The following is a 17,981-nucleotide window of genomic DNA, read 5'->3' as shown; positions in this document are numbered from 1 at the left end:
GCAGGCCAAATGACACTAATGGCATTTTTTAAAAGTTTTGAAAGCCACGTAAGTTCCGCAAAGACAAACTAAGTTACACAGCTCATGTGCATGGAGCTACTCTTGCGAAAAACAGCATTATATCCTTTTGTCATGCATGCACTACAGGGAACTTTATTCACAGCTTTGCGTGCCTCGGGATAGTGAGAGCAGTGCAAAAATGTTTTTGCTTGAATGTGATTACAGCTAGTTTTATTCAAGGACACTACAATAGATTAGACCTTTTTTCTGAAAAAATGTTTCTTGGTACAATTATTGCAAACATAAGGCAGTTACATCAATCTAAATGGTACAGCTGAAAATAGAGCAGTGCAAATTTTTGGCATATAACACCGAATTAATATTCAAAGGCCATAAGCAGTGGAGGCAGTTTCAGGCATGTATATAACAAAAGCACACAATCAGGTCACACAAACGTTTATTAGTACAAAAAGTACAACAAAAGTAAGCAGCAGACACTCCCTTTGTATCTATCTTGGTGCATTTTTTTCACAACACTTGCAATACAACATCAAGGTTCCAGAGCAATGAAACTCAATCACCAATACTAGTAAGGTGTTGTCGGCAAAATCATTTTTCACTGAACTTCAAGCAGTAGCAATTGTATGCCAGAACAACAAGAGAATTAAAACAGTCCTCCCTATAAAAATACGAATGAACATAACACAAAAATTTTCATTCAATTACTGCAGTTTAAACCTGAGCCCCCATGCTTTTAAACAAATGCCTTAAAGGGGTACTGACACAAAAACATTGGCCTCGCATTTTTCAGCTGCAATGTGTTGCTGGGGGCCTGTTAGTCATGACACGACACATAATTTGCTGCAGCACGGGACAGATAATTACAGGCCCCTGACAATTGACCACTTTCAGTATCAGTTTGAAAGAGCTCCAAAAAACGAGAAGCCACCAGGGGCAACTATCGCTACCTAGAGTATGCAGCTCTTGATCAAGTCAGCACAAAGAACTGTGACACACTTCTGTACAGTCCACATCAAGAATTACTTTCGAATAGTAAACCTGACTGCAATGTCGCCAAACACAAAACTTTCAAAGCGTGTGCCACAGCGAAGCACTCCCAAGCAGCCGCCAAGAAGTATAGACTCCGATAACAAACGCAACAAAAAAGGCAGCTATGATGTCATCATAACTTGTTTTATTGACTGCAGCATGGTGACTGAAGGGAAGTAGGGGGTCTTCAAAGGTTTCCCTTCGAGGGTGTCAGTGGCAAGATGCAAACTTCCAAAATCGATTTAAAATACCTTCCAACCTATATTTGCAGTTGATATTTTGCAGATGATATACAAATGCTCACGGGAATCGACCTTGCAGGCTGTCTCAGCCACAAAATTTTGTCAGGACCCCTTTAACCAGTGGGCTACAAACCCATTTTTCTTTCCTTGATTATGGTATTTAATAAAATGCATATTAAAAAAAATAGCACATACAATATGATAGTTGCAATGTTGCAATAACATAGCGACAATGAGCAGTGCTGAAATCATAATTTTACCGAACTTCAAGCACTAGCAATTATATGCAAGGACAAGAAGAAAAGAGTATATGTCACTTTGTGACTTAGGACAATCATAAAAATACAAATGAAAAAAACAACAACAAATTTTCACTCTATTAGTGCGATTTAAACCCGAGTCCCTATGCTCCCTAAGCAAATGTCTTAACTTCCTTGATTATGGCATTTCATAAAATGCACATTGAAAAAAGAATATACAACATATAATACAACAGTTACAATGACGCAATCACATAGTGACAATTAGCATACAAGCCCTTCTAAAGAAAAACTCGAATGCTCATATAATGTGCCACATACCAGTTAGGAGAGCTCTCGAGTTGTACAGAAAAAGTGGTAAGGATAAGCACTTCACCAAGATGGGATACCAGTTTTATCTAGTGTCAATTTAATCATAAATATCCTTAGCACATCTGAACCATATGAGCATGCCGAGTCCCCTCAGTGCAAAACAAATAGACCATTTTCAAGCAATCCCAGAGCCCTCGCAGGCATGGGAAGCACTATGGGAAAAGTGTGTACGTTGAATCGGTCAAACGCGCCAGCTGTTTTCGATCACCCGCTGCTCGTTGGTGCCGTGGGAGCACCGAACAAAAAAGAAAAATTAAGAGGCATCCCCAAATGTTGACTATTACATCCAAAATACTATACATGTCTGAACGCACCTGCATGTATATCTACACATTAAATGCTAAAGGAATGATACAGTCGGCACGCGAATGAATGATCACATGCCGATACATAAGTCAAAACGTGCTATCGTGAGCAGTGGGAGCTGGAACACCAAATCCATAATTATAAATGATTACTTGTTCAACGATTAACAATTAATTGTCCATGATCGGGTTTAACAAAACAGCAGAAAGGTTTTACAGTGTTTAGGTACAGTGATTATTTTATTTTAATTCACAAGTGCTCACTTCTTTGCACTGTGCAAAGAAGTGAGCACATTCTAAATGCGTTTAAAAAGGAACGGAACTAGAATTTATTTGTGAGGTTCCTTGCTATGATAATTTGCTGTTTCTTGGTACCTGATTTTAGGTTGCACGACTGGTTCATCGAAACCAGTGTCTTAATTTCATGTCAGAGCATTCGAATATTGCTAAACGAGGTATTGTAACGTCATGCTACACACGGCATCAAAAAAAAAAACTTGCTCACATAAAATGAGCAGTAGTTTCCAGCTACAAATCGATTGCCTCAAAGAGGCAGGGGATCCTGTGCATTGTTGCATCTGTCTGCAAAAATTGGTTGGCAAGGCTAAGAAAGATAAATATGGATGTACTTTGCCCGTGAATAATGAAGAAGCTACAAATATTTGAATTAATTGATATATGTAAGAGAATTTGTATCCCCTTTTTTGTCCTGCTTTTTATTTGCTCTAGTACAATCCCAACTTGTAGTTATAGTGCCAATGAAGGTTAGTAGACACGTATCGTTCGTTACACATATGGTGGAAGCCCCGCCGCGGTGGTCTAGTGGCTAAGGTACTCTGCTGCTGACCCGCAGGTCGCGGGTTCGATTCCCGGCTGCGGCGGCTGCATTTCCGATGGAGGCGGAAATGTTGTAGGCCCGTGTGCTCAGATTTGGGTGCACGTTAAAGAACCCCAGGTGGTCGACATTTCCAAAGCCCTCCACTACGGCGTCTCTCATAATCATATCGTGGTTTTGGGACGTTAAACCCCACAAATCAAATCATCACATATGGTGCAAGCAACACACACGGCCGTTCAGTGATTGTATCTTATTTTATTAAATGCGGACTATACTTTCTATAGAACTCTTCAAAATCAGAACCTCACATTCTACTCGTAGACAGTGTCAGTGGACATTGGTTCCAAATGTAGGACTGCTCGAGCGTTTCATAGGCAACAGAGTGTATCTATTTTATTTCATTTTTTGCCATAAAGGAAAACAAAAGGGGGATGACACTTCTGAGCCACTTAAAAAATCCTATAGTGAGACTGATGGAAATAGTCGAGAAGCCCTCGCAGCTGAACACTGAAGTTCGCAATTGAATTACGCAGTAATATGTTGCACCTAGCCAAATTCAAGGTCTCTAAGAAGTCCTGGAATGACGCAAGCGGTAAAGCGTGAGGCCCGCATACTTCTTGCCGTTGGCTGCTCTGGCATACCAACTTTACCCGTGAGTGCTTCCGCACTTGTTAGTGGCGATGGTGTGCTTGAAAATGGTCTATTAGAATTGCACACCAGATTTGAAAATTTACATTGTGAACGAGCTAGGCACGGGTGAAATGAATATGTTCGGGCCTACTTGCATGTGTGCACAAACACTGAAAATTTCTGATGCTGATACAAGAGTTGTTGTTGCTGCTTCTCTTTGAACCTTCACCAAATGTTCCATCACTAAGGTGCTATATTTTACTGCTGAGCAGTGGAGGCGCCTGGCTGCAATGTACACTTCGCCTTGTTTCATAAGAATTGTTTCTATAACCGCATATGATTGGTCAGCAAGGCGTACGACAGAACTGTTAGTCTTTTTTTTTGACGAGTAGTTATGGCTCGTGTATACTGTCCCTTTCATAAGCATACGGGTGTACTGCACAAGATCTGTAGAAGCATCACTTCTGTATGGGACACCCCTACCAAAAAGGCGAATGTCTTCAGCAACAACTGTCTTCTGTGTGGCTCTTTTGTCGAGCGACATACAGTAGTCAAGCACTCTCCTGTCTGTTGTTATGCTTGATAGCTTGTCGATCAAGTCCTCAACTTGATGTGCTCTACAAATTTGGTGTGGTACGCCATTTGCAGCTTTTACCATGGACTTTAATGCGCCATTGCCAGCTTCAAACGGGAATGCCGAATGCGCCCACAGTGGGCCCCAGTGCTTGACACTTTTTGCAATGTGCACAAGTTGATGTAGGTTAAATGTCATGCATTTTTTCCCATATATGGCTTCTGCCATGACGTGAAACTCCAAAAGGAGTTCTTCTGCTCGCTGAAAGTGTGACAAACTTATGTTACGTGACAGCAGAATGTGAAGCACCTCAACAAGGCAAGCCCAGTGACTGATGCAAGATTTATTCAAAATTCCTTGCAGCACTGGCAGGCTGTAGAAGAGCACCCAATTCTCAAACTCCTTGGCCTTCCACCACTTTCTTTCTTTTGTTGCTCTTGGCAACCGGCGCACTTCTCTAGGAGGAGCCAGTGCTGTCAGCCTTTCATCAATCGTTCTTTGATGCTTCCCAATATAGAAATCACACTGTGCATCAGCCATCCACATCTCTAAAAACTGCCTCGCCACTCCCAACAAAATACTATGCATATAATCGGGGACAAAACCCCAGACTATATCAAAATGTGGCAAGTTTAGAAGTGGAGAAACTGTCTTCACTCCTCTTTCAGAATGATCCTGTTGCAATGCAGTTTCTGCATCTTCCATAATTTCTTGTTCAGAACGCTCTGGTGGCTCATTCTTCTCTACTGGGTACCTGGTAGTGCCTGCAATGCGTTCCCCCTTTTGCAGACACCAGTTACACCCATAGTATGCATTAAATTGCATGACCCCTTGCATGGGGGCTCTTGCCACTGAATCAACTGCACAGCAAATGCAATAAGCCTTGAACAGCTTCGGCTGTCCTTCATGATCAAGAACAAAGCCATTCTGTGCCAAACCTTCCATTTTCTCTACAAACACATCAAGAAAAATGCTCATATCTGGCTTTTTCTTTCCAAACCAAAGAGCAGCCAACACAAGTTTGTCCCCTCTTTGCATAATGGGCACCTCATTCACCAGTAGCTGTATAGGCCAAATTGAAGTGTTGCTGGATGAAAATAGTGGTGTGCCATCTGCATTTAATGTAAAGCTAATCCTGTGCCCTTCGTCTACTGTAGCAGAAACAAATTTGCGATATAATTCTCCATCACAAATATCAGAAAGGTTACTGCTTTGACTTAAGGGCTTTGTCAGGTCAAGAAAGCTGCAATTCTTTAAAACCTTTCGAAGTTGAGAGGGGACATCCAATAGGACAAAAAATGATTCGCTGTTTACTGAGGAAGCTAGAGCCCAGCCACATTTTTGACAATGACTCGACTGAGCATAGGATTGTGCGACCTCGTGCACTGTCGAACATTTACCACAAATGAAATGAAAACTCATCTCGGTGCCATGCTCTGAAAAAAGCTTGCCAAGCTGGTATCGTGAATGTGGCAGAACAGGTCGTTCAAAAAACATGTTGACCATTTCAATCAAACTCACCATTGCTGTAAAAGACAAATTACTTTTTATGGCATGTTTAAATATCATCAAAAGCATCTCGCCTTTTGAAACGACAATCTTTTCATTCAGGACCTCCTGAAACAAATCTCCAAGTTGTGTCCTGTTTGTGTCGGCATCGGTTGACAAGTTTCCATTGAAAGGTCCCTCACTGTCTATGCCATCAGCCACATCACACACTTCACTGTTACATTCAGATAGAAACACGCCCCGAGTCACGCTGTCCACAGTATCATGTTGAGTGCCCTGCAGAAAAAATTCATTGTAAGGTTTACATGAATACAATTATTATGTGGAAGCATACCATTGTTGTAGGGTCAGTTGTGTCATCACAACTGCCAAAATCTGTGTTGTCATCATCACTGATGAAATGATTTGCACCACATGGATCATACACAGTGGCGGCACAGTCTCCACTGTAATCACCTCCATCATCTATATCTTGCAGATCTCTCTGTCGTTCACTTCGATCACCCGGAATGGCTGGCTGCGGAGATGTCTAGACAAAAAAAAAAATGCATTTAGATAAATCATAAAAATAAATAGCAAAGAATATACTAAAAACATATTTGTCTCTTGCAAATTTTTACACGACTAAAGGATATATACTGTAACTCTCTGTAAAACAAATGTTGCGCCCCCCCCCCCCCGCGCGTGCTTCTTTTTCTTTTATGAAAACCAGCTCCAAGAAAAGGACCCAAGATTTCAATCGTAACGTTGTGGTAAATGAGGCTCAACAGTTTCTCTAATTAAATTTAACTGTGCCTCTTAATTAAATTGAGCACGCATTCTCGAAATCATTAAGCCAATGCTTTAGGAAATTATGTTTGTAGGTGCACTTTCCAGCACGCGTGCACGCACCAACACAAACGTACGTACTTGTTACATTCAACGCACTGCGTACAATATTTGAGACGAAGGCATCCATCTACGTACCAGCGTTCTAGAACATAGGCTGCTCGCTCCATCGGAATCGCTGCCCATCGTCGTCATTATTCGCATGCTGCACAGCACTGTCCGCCGCCAACACCGCAGCGGCCATCGATGTCGCATTTTGCGGTACCGTGTACTCCGCTTGACCGACGGGCGGCCGCGAATCCAGCGGACCTTCATCCGAACTTTTATTGTGTGAGCCATCCTTTATGGATTCCTGCGCGGCAAGATTATTGAGATTTAACAAGGACATTTTTTGCCGATAATCTGATAGAGTCGAGACAATTAAAGAAGTTTACTTACAGTTTTAGCGAGCCGCAGCCTAGCTGATGAGTCTGTTGATCTGGGCACACTGCATACACTGCTTGGATTCAGATACTTTTTATACCTTCCGCGCTTTTTCCGTTTCTTCTGCGGTTCCATCTTGCTAATATGTGGCGGTGACCGCTATGCGCTCGTCTATGTGTAAAACTTGAATGCGCTCTGACCACCACTTGCTCTACACGCTAGATTGACCGACCCACAGAACACTTGCCAGAACACCGACCCACGCCACAGAACGACCACGCTACCACAGTCCTGCGGCCGCAAACATACCAAACATACGTTTGTTTACAATAGCTCACCGCAAGTGGTCAGTGAACGCAACCTAAAAAAGAAAACGTTTTTTTCTTGGCATTTATCACGTCACAAAAGCCGAAAAAAATTGTTTTCGACGTCTGCCGCGCTCACGGAGGCCTCCATGGCCGCGCTGCTGCGTGCAACGAGCCAACAAGCTCAACAATGGCCTCAAAATTGGCGTAACTTTTTTATTTATGGGGGATTTGAATGCCAAATAATAAGTTTATCAAACTATTTTTCAACAGCAATAACATTTTATTTTAGCATCAGTGTCAGTGTCTAACTTATTTTGCTTTTTTAGTTCTAGCTGGGCGCCATCCTTGTCACTTCAGGACGGCCTAACTAGCATCAACATCAATGAGCTTGCAGCAGCTTTTCGGAAAAAAACGTGGTAATGGTGGCATCGTACTGCTCGAGAACGTGTGTAGTGTGTTCTGTGTGTTGTGCGTGATTGTCTGCGGTGTTGGAATCGGAACGTTGCAGCGATGATTACTCACGCTTACGTTCGATACCAGGACGACAAACATTTGGCAATCGTGCCAGTGGAAGACATAAAAAATTTCAATCCGAATGAGGATTATTCGACAGCCTTCTTTATGGTCAAATGGACCGATTCCACCGGCACATGTGCCTACTACCGCGCAAGAATTTTGCGGGTTGGAGGTAAGTTTGTGCATTTTTAAGGCTGCATTGAATTAGTTCGATTGTTTCGTGCTCCACGCAGCAACGATGTGACGTGCGATAAATCGATCGTGTATACGTCAGTGCAGGGCGATTTTCATCGAAGTTCGTGCAATTCGGCAAAATTAAAATTACGTGCCCCGTTTAATGTAGGGGGCTAGAACAGGCAGATGCATGAAAAAACGTAAGTGAGCTAGGCGCTCTAGGTTTCTTTGAACGCACAAATTGTAGAACTTCCTAATTATATTTGCGTACACTCACGTGTACACCCACTCTTTGTCATATACCCAGGTAAATATGGCGTGCACTGTGGTCATTTATGTGATCAAACGACATCAAGCATTTAATTGATTCAGATATATAGCCATTAAATTCGAATGTACACGCGAAATTATGTGCACACATGAATATATTTCTTGATGGTTCACCAATCTTTTAGTTTGCCTTTTCAAACACGTGAGCTTGTGTCATTTGCTTATGTAAAGAGCTTTAACCTTTATATGTATGTATCACAATCTGTTGAGACAGATACGTTTTTCTAGGTTAACATTTCTTGCTACAATCATATTGCTCTCTTGGGCCATGTTGCTTTTATGGTAGTCTTCAGTTACACCGTTTTTCTAGCTTACGACTTGTACTGTAATAGAATGTTGTGTATTCCAGAGTCGGAACAAGACTTGAAGGAAATTGTGTCCCGAAAAAGGGTGCGGGTGAGGCCCCTAATTGAAGATTCTGATCAAGCCAGCGATGGCGACAGCAATGTTGCACCATCGAAGGTATGGTTCACCCTATATGTAATTGCTTGACCAAGCATAAAAGAAAATATTGCCCAGTATTTTATTGCTCATGTTTTATTTTTTAGGAACAAGACAAGCCCTCCGAGAGTAGGGAGCGGCTTTTAAAAATTCTACAAAAAAAGAAAAAAGCTGTGAAGGTCTCACCCTCACAGGAGGCTGAGCTGAATGAGCTCCAAAAAAAAGTTGCAGAAATGCAAAAAAAAATAGATGCTCAGAACGAGGAACTCGTAGAGCTTCGAGGGCTGAACAGAGATCTCCAAAAGGAGCTCCTAGTCAAGATCAGAGAAGGCAAGTCTAATTGGTATATTATATATGAAGTGGTGGCACACACTCTTGGTAGAAGGAATATTCTGTAAACAAGAGTGTAAGAATGATTTAGCAAGTTAAGTTCACGAGGATGCTTTGTTGGGCTAGTTGGTATTGCATCATTAAACTCTACTGCGCATATACACGGGGACGAAGAATGAACTCACGAGGCATATAGTGCTGAACTACAACTGATGCTTAATTTCTGATGGAGCAAAATTATATGGACGTAAATAGCCTATGACAGCACTCTTTGGCCAAGCATCATCAAAAAAGTTTTACAAAACAACACACCATTTTACACACTGCCTATGGCTTATCAGCGTTCAAAAATTCTATGTCCATTCTTAGGTGTCGTGGAAGGGGTCCTCACACCATTTTCTTTCCTGCGATTATATGGGTATAGCGCACCACCACAAGGACACAGAGACACACACTTAGCACTAACTTGCAACTACTGTTTCATTTGCGATCACACATGCTATTTATACAATAACAGTAGACCGGTAAAACCTGGAAAAGATCATGTTAAGATACAGCAGATCTTTTTATGTCCTTGTGGTGGTGCGCTATACCCATATAAATGATGAACCCCAACCAACTAGCCCGGCAATGCGCCTTAGCATCTTTCCTGCAATCAATTTCATACACTTCTGACAAGTGTCCTGAAAGCTTTGCTTCCACAACGCTCTTAAGAAATGAGGTAGAATTTCAGAACATTGATAAGCCATAGGCAGTGTGCAAGGTAAGTGTAGTTTGCTTACTTTATTCTTTGCTAGTGCTTGGACTAAGACTGCTGTTATTGGCATGTTTGGTACATATAGGTCGTTCCATCAAAAATGAATAATCAGATGTAGTTTAGCGCTATGTCTTGTGTCCTTCCTTCGTCCCCATCTATATGTAGCAAATGTACCTTCTAAGCGAATAACCATGTTCCAATGTTAGTTGGTTCACTTCAGTTTCTGATGTGCAATTTTCATGTAGGCTCCAGTAGATACAAAAGTGCAGAGCCTACTGCTCAGTCCCACAGCCCTGGCACCCCTCTGCCACACAGCATGGACATCACTCTTCCAGCAGTTAGCAGCACACCATCCCCCCCTTCATCACCCACCAGAGAGTGCCCACATTCTCCCTTGAAGGCGCAAGCTGGTGCATCAGGCGGTAGCTTGGTGAGATGTTTGAGACTCAGTTTTATTTTAGAAAAAGCTGTGCTTAGTGCCTACATAATGACAGCAATCATATAGTAACTACACTTGAAATCCTCAGCTCATAAGCCTGGCCTAGTTCTTTGACAGGTGTATGTTTTTCTTTGCAAGTGATCCGTTCACTTCCTCATGTTCCAGTTACAGCCCACAAACCATGGTGTATCATTGCCCTAGTGCACTGTAAACCACTAAGGCTTCAATGACTCAGCTGCAGTGTTTCTTCGTGAAATTTGAAGGAAAGCATGCATTAGTTTTATGTGATAAGCAAGAAGCTGTTGTTCAATTACATGCGTTTATTTGTGAACTTCACACAGAATAGTTCTGCTCAATTGAAAACCTTTATATATGGTACATTAAATTTAAGCATTGTGAATGGCACTCATGTGTTACTGCTGCTTTTATTTTCTGCAGGTTGACATTGGACAAGGGCTGCGAATTCCGCTGGAAACATGGCGTCGTGTGCAGGCTCGGGACAAAGATTCTTTGTTCATTAAGGATCTGCTGGTGACAATCTGGGATCCAGCTCAGCTACAAGGACGATCATTGCAAGGTAATTTCCAGTACTTTGAACTGCCAGTAATGCAGTGTTTAAAATTGCTTAATGTATAATGTTCTGCAGGCAAGCATTGTCCTCGTTTCCCAAATCGGCCGAGAAAGGATCCATTGACACCATGGAAGGTGTCTGTCATGCGAAGTGAGTATCAACATATATCCCATTTCGTCAGTGTGTGAGCTCATAAATGGTGTTCTAATGAAGCACCAATAACTAAGTTACCTCACTTTGCACAGTTTACAGTGCTGAAGTTCAACCAAGACCCAGTACTATGCACATATATTACAGCGAAAGCTGTTGTGAGATCACAACTCAGGTCTTGCGCGAACATAGCGAAAAAAACTAATGACACAGTGGGGCTCGAACTCTGGTCCACTGGGTGCCAGCCCAGTATTCTGCCACTGAGCCACGCCGGAGCTTGGGACTTGTTGGCAAACTTGCCTTAGGCAGGCTTGATGTCGAGAAAGCAATTGCGTTAATACGACTTATAAAGCGTTTTAAAACAGCGAAAGAACAAGCAGTTGTCGCACAATGTGAACAGCGTAGTAAGTGGGTCATCCAATGCTCCAACCCATTACAAAATCTTGTTTTTGTTGAGCTATTAACTGTGGCGCATACCCATTTTAGGCATAATTCCTCATCGTTGTCAGTCACTGCATAAATTGGCACAAAATTCCTTGCAAGTGTTTAGCGGATACCACGCTTCTCAGAAGAATGACGAAAAACAGCATAGCAAATGCTGGCCTACTACCCAAATAAATTTATTAATAATGACCTAGTGGGTATCAAGCAAGTGTGCTTGTACTAGTTACCAATGAGTGTTTCGAAAAGGCTCTGAAAGGTCGCTCTTCTAGCTTTCGCTGTGACTGTGCTGTGCCTTCCGCACAGATCTGGTGTTTTTATAGATACCTCTCCCTGTTTGCAAATAATGTGACGTCACTATGAGCACTGTGCCCACCATTCCTTCCTACGGCGCTGGGGCTGGTTGACAAGAAAGTTCCGCTAGCGGGATCTTTCTACATACTAGCAGGGCTGCATGTGTCTGCATTCGTCAGGCTGAAATTTTGGTGAATTGTTGTAGGCTGCCATAGATGGCAGCCATTAAAAAAACATTTTTCCTCTTCAAAAGCAAACGTATTCACGGTGACGGATGCTTTGAGAAATATTGTAATGGTATAGACCTAAATGTACCCAATTTTCGTTGCGACATGTGCATCGCAGTTTTAAACGAGGCACAGCATTGGCTGCAGCAAGGTTTTGAGCTGCTGTGCGAGAGGTTATGAAGAAAATTCTCACTCGTGCCGCAAAATTCTGACCGAAGATGAATGGGAAAAGAAACAAGAACAAACAAGAAAACACTTTGTCGTGTGTTCGGCTGAGGTTAACAAATCCTTGTGAAAATTAAAGCAAAGTTGTCAGCTACATTCCTCATACCCCTCTGAAAATTTATGCATTTTTAAACTCTTTAACTTAATTACATACGTTATCTTTTGCACAGTCACATCACTGCATCTGATGCATACAAGGTATTCGCATACTTACATTGTTCCCTTAAGACCTAACACACAAACTTCTAGTGTGCATCTTCACTTCATGAATATCGAGCAGTAAAGGTACTAAGTATATGTGAAACAAGAATCTCTGCCTTTTACATGAAGTCATATGAGGCCTCTGATAAAACGAGTTATACCTTTATTGGGTTTGTGTACTCGCTGGGGCGAAGCGTATATTTAGCTTTACCAGTGGTATCTTTCAGCCCGGTGATCATGCAATTTTTTTCCTGCACAGAGCGCAAATGCTGAGATGTACAGACTCGCAGATGACCGTGTCAAATGCATATTTACCTTCACTAAAATCTTGAATCAAGTTCTGTAGACAACCGGTCGCTGCCACCAGCCCAAAACAAGCGCCTATGTTTTTGCAAACAAGCCACATCGTTATTCACCCTGCACGTACCACACACAATCTTCTCAGGTTCACCTTTGCAGATGTCAAGATGAACCGATATTGTTGATGCCTTTTAACGTACACTACACTCCACAATAGAGTGCACATTTTCCAAGACGATGCCGCTTTTCCTCGCACAGGCCACCACGTGTGTTCACTTCTTCAAGAAAAAATACTGCACTGAGGCACCAGAGGTAATGCTTCGCCAACCACACCTTCCACGTGCGCTAGCGACGTCGCACTGTGATGTACCCTGGTAGAGGTCTATTCTTCTGGGACATTTCTTAATAGTATCACTCATGATGTATGCAGTTTATGAGGCGAAAATACATAATGGTGAATTTCATAGATGGTTAACTGATATTACATTTAAAATCTGTTTTAAAAAAATTTCTCACGATAACTTCATGAATAGATTCATTAGTTCTATATTCTGCATTGTTTTTGTGTCATTTATATCCAAAATGCTTTGCTACCGAAGTAATAATGAGTGCTTTTGATATCTTTTCTGCTATGAGATGCCATTTTGACACCACTGAAGATGCTACCTAAAATTTTCATGTGCAGCTGCCTAAAAACAAAGCGTATTTTTTATTCTATAATGGATTCATTTAGCTTTATGTTAATAATTATACCTGTGTATCTTATATATGTTTAAATGCCTTTTTTTAACAGCCTGCTACAAGCGTCGCTTGGAAAAGCAAGGTTTCCCAGACAGTGCGGTCCAAACGCTCATGAAGCGAATGAACCATTATGTTGGAGAGAAAATCGCAGACATCGACAAGATGGCAAAGAGGTACACCAACCGCAATTTTGTTTTGCAATTTTTTTAACTTCAGTAGTAAACAAATTTTGGCTTGATAAGTTGGGGCTCTACTTCAATGTGTATTGAACCTAAAGTGCATTTAATTCCACTTTTCATTGTGAGCCACTTTTTTTTTAACTGTAATGAAACTAGCCTTCATGCAAATGCTGTTTGTTTATTGTTTCTGCAGGGTGCAGCGTGACTAACCAATGTGGCTGTAGCAAAGTGCTGGACCTGCATGGCAAGATACCGCATATTATGTTTGTAAATAAAAGATGTTCTGTTTTACAATAATTGCATTTTTGTCAAAGGTGTCTACATGCATTCATTAATCAATACGTCCTGTACCATTTGAGCCAATTGGCATATAAACAATTGGTCCAATTGGTTAGATGCCAATTGGTCATGCCATACTATACCATTTGAGCCAATTGGCATAAAACCAATTGATTCCATTTGTGAATTATACACAATTGGTCCAATTGGTGTTGGGCCAATTGGTGCACAACCAATTGGACCAATTGGTTCTATACCAATTGGTGTAAAACCAATTGGTGTAAAACCAATTGGTCCAATTGGCTCAATTGTGTACTAATTCACAATTGGAACCAATTGGACCAGGTGGAAATTTTCCAATTGGTTTCAATTGCTTTTTTTAACTGGGTGATGCAATGGCCCACCGCTTTTCTTGAAAGTCCCTGAGCGTCGGTATCTGCAGAATAAACGTGGGGTAAATTCTCGGTTCCCGTGGCTGCCTCTGCTGCCAAAACGACGGCGAAGGACAGGCGGTGTTCCTTATAAAGGGCCTGCAGAACAGCCGATGGGACGTGGATCAACGTGGGTCCCACAATCAGTCGCAGACAGCTCAGGCAGGACGTGCAGCGATGCAGCTCCGATGCAGGGAATGACGCCCCTTAATGCGTCGGTACAGTTGCACTCGTGATGCAATGGCCCACCGCTTTCTTGAAAGTTCATGAGCGTCGGTATCTGCAGAATAAACATGGGGTAAATTCTCGGTTCCCGTGGCTGCCTCTGCTGCCAAAATGTTGCACCCAGGCACAAAGCACCAACGCTGGGTCTTTTTTTTTTGTCGTTGACATCCTCGGGCATTTCAGAGGGACCTATCGCAGACACTGACTGATGGCATACTTGCAATGTAGCGACTGCTTGCGAAGAAAATCTCAGCGCACCTGCAGCAAACACAGGGAAGTGCGCCGCTCCCTACCCGGATGGATGGATGGATGTGGCTGTACCCTCTAGATCGGGCAGTGGCTAACGCCACCTAGCCCTAATACTTAGTGAACTAACCATTCAATTTATCTCTTTTTCCCCCTTTAAATAGTGAGGTTGGGGATTCGTACTTTGCAGTGAAGGGTTTAAATTTCACTCGTGCCTTGACTTTAGCCACCAATCAGATAACCTCGTTCTAGTTAAGTCTACCCGCTTAGTATATCTTTTGCCCTCCCTGTCCCTAAACCCCAGTGCTTTGAAAAACTCTGCGCCATCATCCTGAACTATAGGGTGAAGCCCTTTACAGAACATTATCAAGTGTTCGGCGGTTTATTCTTCCTCTCCACACGCACTGCATACTGTGTCTACCCCTTCGTATTTGGTCCGATATGTCTTGGTTCGCAGTACTCGATCCCGTCCTGGCCTCAAACAGTAGAGAACTACCCCGAGTATTTTCATAGATCCTTTCCTTGGCAATTTCCTGTCTAAAAGTTTGATAGATCTCTAGTGCGGACTTCTTAATCATGGCAATTCTCCACATGTCAGTCTCCGTTTCCTTCACTTTCTTCTTAACCGATAGTTCTCTTTGGTTTGTCCACCTGCTGTTTTCTAAGTATTTACCAGTCAATTTCCTGGTTCGCTTCCTCCATTTTGTATCGCCATTCTTCATGTACAAGTAGCTGAAAACCTTCCTAGCCCAACGCTCCTCCCCCATTTCTCTCAATCGCTTCTCAAATTTTATCTTGCTGCTAGCTTCCCTGCCCTCAAATGATGTCCATCCCATACCACCTTGTACTCCCTGACTTGGTGTATTCCCGTGAGCTCCTAAAGCAAGCGTATCTATTCCACGTTGCTTAATTTCTAATCTTGCTTGAACTTCTGATCTCATGCACAAGACCGCGTTGCCGAACGTCAGCCCAGGAACCATGACCCCTTTCCATATTCCTCTCACAACATCATACCTAATGTAATTCCACAGTGTCCTATTTTTCATCACTGCTGCATTCCTGTTACCTTTAGTCGCCACGTATATTTCGTGTTCCTTTAGGTACTCGGTCCCATTGCTTATCCATACCCAGATATTTGTATTTATCTTTTATCTCTAGCGTGACCTCCTGTATTCTAAGCTCACTACCTTCGTTATCATTAAAAATCATGACTGCTGATGTTTCCTTACTGAATCTAAAATCTAACCTATCTCCCTCATTACCGCAGATCTCCATCAATCTTTGCAAATCTTCCTTGTTGTCGGCCATTAGCACTATATCATCTGCGTACATTAATGCCGGTAGTGCCTGATCAATGACTTTTCCTTGTTTGACTAAAGAGAGGTTGAAGCCAAGTCCACTTCCCTCAAATTTGGCTTCTAATCCTTATAGGTACATCAACAATAACAAGGTTGACAGTGGACACCCCTGCCTAAGTCCCCGTTTCACCCTGTGGGCTTGGATACCTGTTTTTCCCACTTTATAACTACCTTGTTACTTTTATAGATTTCCTTTTAAAGACTAGTGACTCCATCTTCCACACCAAATGTGTCTAGTATTCCCATACAAGTCCTCTTGAACCACGCTATTGTACGCTCCCTTGATATCCAAAAATCCTAGCCCCAGGGGCCTGAGTTCCTTTTCTGCTATTTTGATGCACTGCGTCAGTGAGAACAGATTTTCTTTCAACCTCCTGTGTTTCCTAAACCCATCCTGCAGTTCCACCAGCACTGCAGAATGGGAAAGTCAATCATGTGGCTGTACCCTTTAGATCGGGCGGCAGCTAATGCCACCTAGCCGTAATACATAGTGAACTAACCACTAGATTTATCTTTTTTTCCCCTTTCAATAGTAAAGTTGGACGGGTACCTTGCAGTGAAGGGTTTGATTTTCACTCGTGCCTTGAATTTAGCCACTAATCAGATAACCTCCTCCCAGTTAAGTCTATTTTGCCCTCCCTGTCCCTAAACCCAAGTGCTTTGAAAACTCTGCGCCATCATCCTGAACTATAGGGTGAAGCCCTTTACAGAACATTATCAAGTGTTCGGCGGTTTCTTCTTCCTCTCCACACACACTGCATACTGTGTCTACCCCTTCGTATTTGTCCCGATATGTCTTGGTTCGCAATACTCCCGTCCTGGCCTCAAACAGTAGAGAACTACCCCTAGTATTATCTAGATCCTTTCCTTGGCAATTTCCTGCCTAAAATTTTGATAATCTCTAGTGCGGACCTCTTAATCATGCCAATTCTCCACATGTCAGTCTCCGTTTCCTTTACTTTATTCTTAACCAATAGTTCTCTTTGGTTTGGCCACCTGCTGTTTTCTAAGTATTTACCAGTCAATTTTCTGGTTCGCTTCCTCCATTTTGTATCGCCATTCTTCATGTACAAGTAGCTGAAAACCTTCATAGCCCAACGCTCCTCCCCCATTTCTCTCAATAGCTTCTCAAATTTTATCTTGCTGCTAGCTTCCCTGCCCTCAAATGATGTCCATCCCATATCACCTTGTACTCCCTCATTTGATGTATTCCCGTGAGCTCCTAAAGCAAGCCTACGTATTCCACGTTGCTTAATTTCTAATCTTGCTTGAACATGCATGCACAAGACCGCATTGCGAACGTCAGCCCAGGAACCATGACCCCTTTCCATATTCCTCTCACAACATCATACCTATTGTAATTCTACAGTGCCCTATTTTTCATTACTGCTGCATTCCTGTTACATTTAGTCGTGACGTATATTTCGTGTTCCTCTAGGTACTTGGTCCCATTGCTTATTCATGCGCCCGGATATTTGTATTTATCTGTTATCTCTTGCGGGACCTCCCGCGCCCCTGCCATCAGCGCCCCTTGCGGCATCGGCGCGCCGAGTGACCCTCTCGGACGAGCGAAAAGCGCCCCGCTCATTACACCTCCCCATTCTAGCAACCCTACTTCGGTCAACAAAATACAGTGTACTAGAAGACGTTGCCCCTTCTAGTACACTGTAACCCACGGAGGAAGGAAAGGTACTGTAACCACTGTAACAAAACAAGTTATGCTGACGTCATAGCCGCCATTTTTTTGCTGGGTTAGTTTAGTACACGGAGGAAGAAAAAGGAACCTT

The 17,981-nt window shown here is 42.5% G+C and overlaps 1 protein-coding gene and 1 long non-coding RNA gene across 2 annotated transcripts; one reads left to right on the top strand and one right to left on the bottom strand.

Moving 5' to 3' along the window:
- Nucleotides 1-440: 440 nt before the first annotated feature.
- LOC142790269 (uncharacterized) lies at nucleotides 441-7,487 on the bottom strand. The gene is made up of 4 exons (XR_012889408.1): nucleotides 7,047-7,487; nucleotides 6,747-6,960; nucleotides 6,115-6,309; nucleotides 441-6,056 (listed from the first exon to the last, which is right to left on the bottom strand). It is a non-coding gene; the product is annotated as an uncharacterized LOC142790269 (long non-coding RNA).
- A 218-nt stretch (nucleotides 7,488-7,705) lies between these two features.
- Nucleotides 7,706-13,952, top strand: LOC119169623 (uncharacterized). The gene is made up of 8 exons (XM_037420664.2): nucleotides 7,706-8,027; nucleotides 8,709-8,821; nucleotides 8,908-9,130; nucleotides 10,133-10,317; nucleotides 10,765-10,903; nucleotides 10,973-11,047; nucleotides 13,529-13,649; nucleotides 13,849-13,952. The coding sequence occupies exons 1-8, from the start codon at nucleotides 7,850-7,852 to the stop codon at nucleotides 13,862-13,864; spliced, it is 1,050 nt and encodes a 349-aa protein (XP_037276561.2). The 5' UTR covers nucleotides 7,706-7,849; the 3' UTR covers nucleotides 13,865-13,952.
- The last annotated feature ends 4,029 nt before the right edge of the window (nucleotides 13,953-17,981 follow it).

Source organism: Rhipicephalus microplus, unplaced genomic scaffold, assembly GCF_043290135.1.
Source record: "Rhipicephalus microplus isolate Deutch F79 unplaced genomic scaffold, USDA_Rmic scaffold_90, whole genome shotgun sequence".
Taxonomy (NCBI): Eukaryota; Metazoa; Arthropoda; class Arachnida; order Ixodida; family Ixodidae; genus Rhipicephalus; species Rhipicephalus microplus.
The sequence above is the reverse complement of the archived record's forward strand: the minus strand, read 5'-3'. Positions and strand labels throughout refer to the sequence as shown.

Coding starts and splice junctions, on each gene's coding strand:
- LOC119169623 (XM_037420664.2), top strand. CDS start 7,850: ATGATTACTCACGCTTACGTTCGATACCAGGACGACAAACATTTGGCA. Junction 8,822..8,907: donor GCAATGTTGCACCATCGAAG/GTATGGTTCACC, acceptor TTTATTTTTTAG/GAACAAGACAAGCCCTCCGA. Junction 10,904..10,972: donor ACAAGGACGATCATTGCAAG/GTAATTTCCAGT, acceptor AATGTTCTGCAG/GCAAGCATTGTCCTCGTTTC.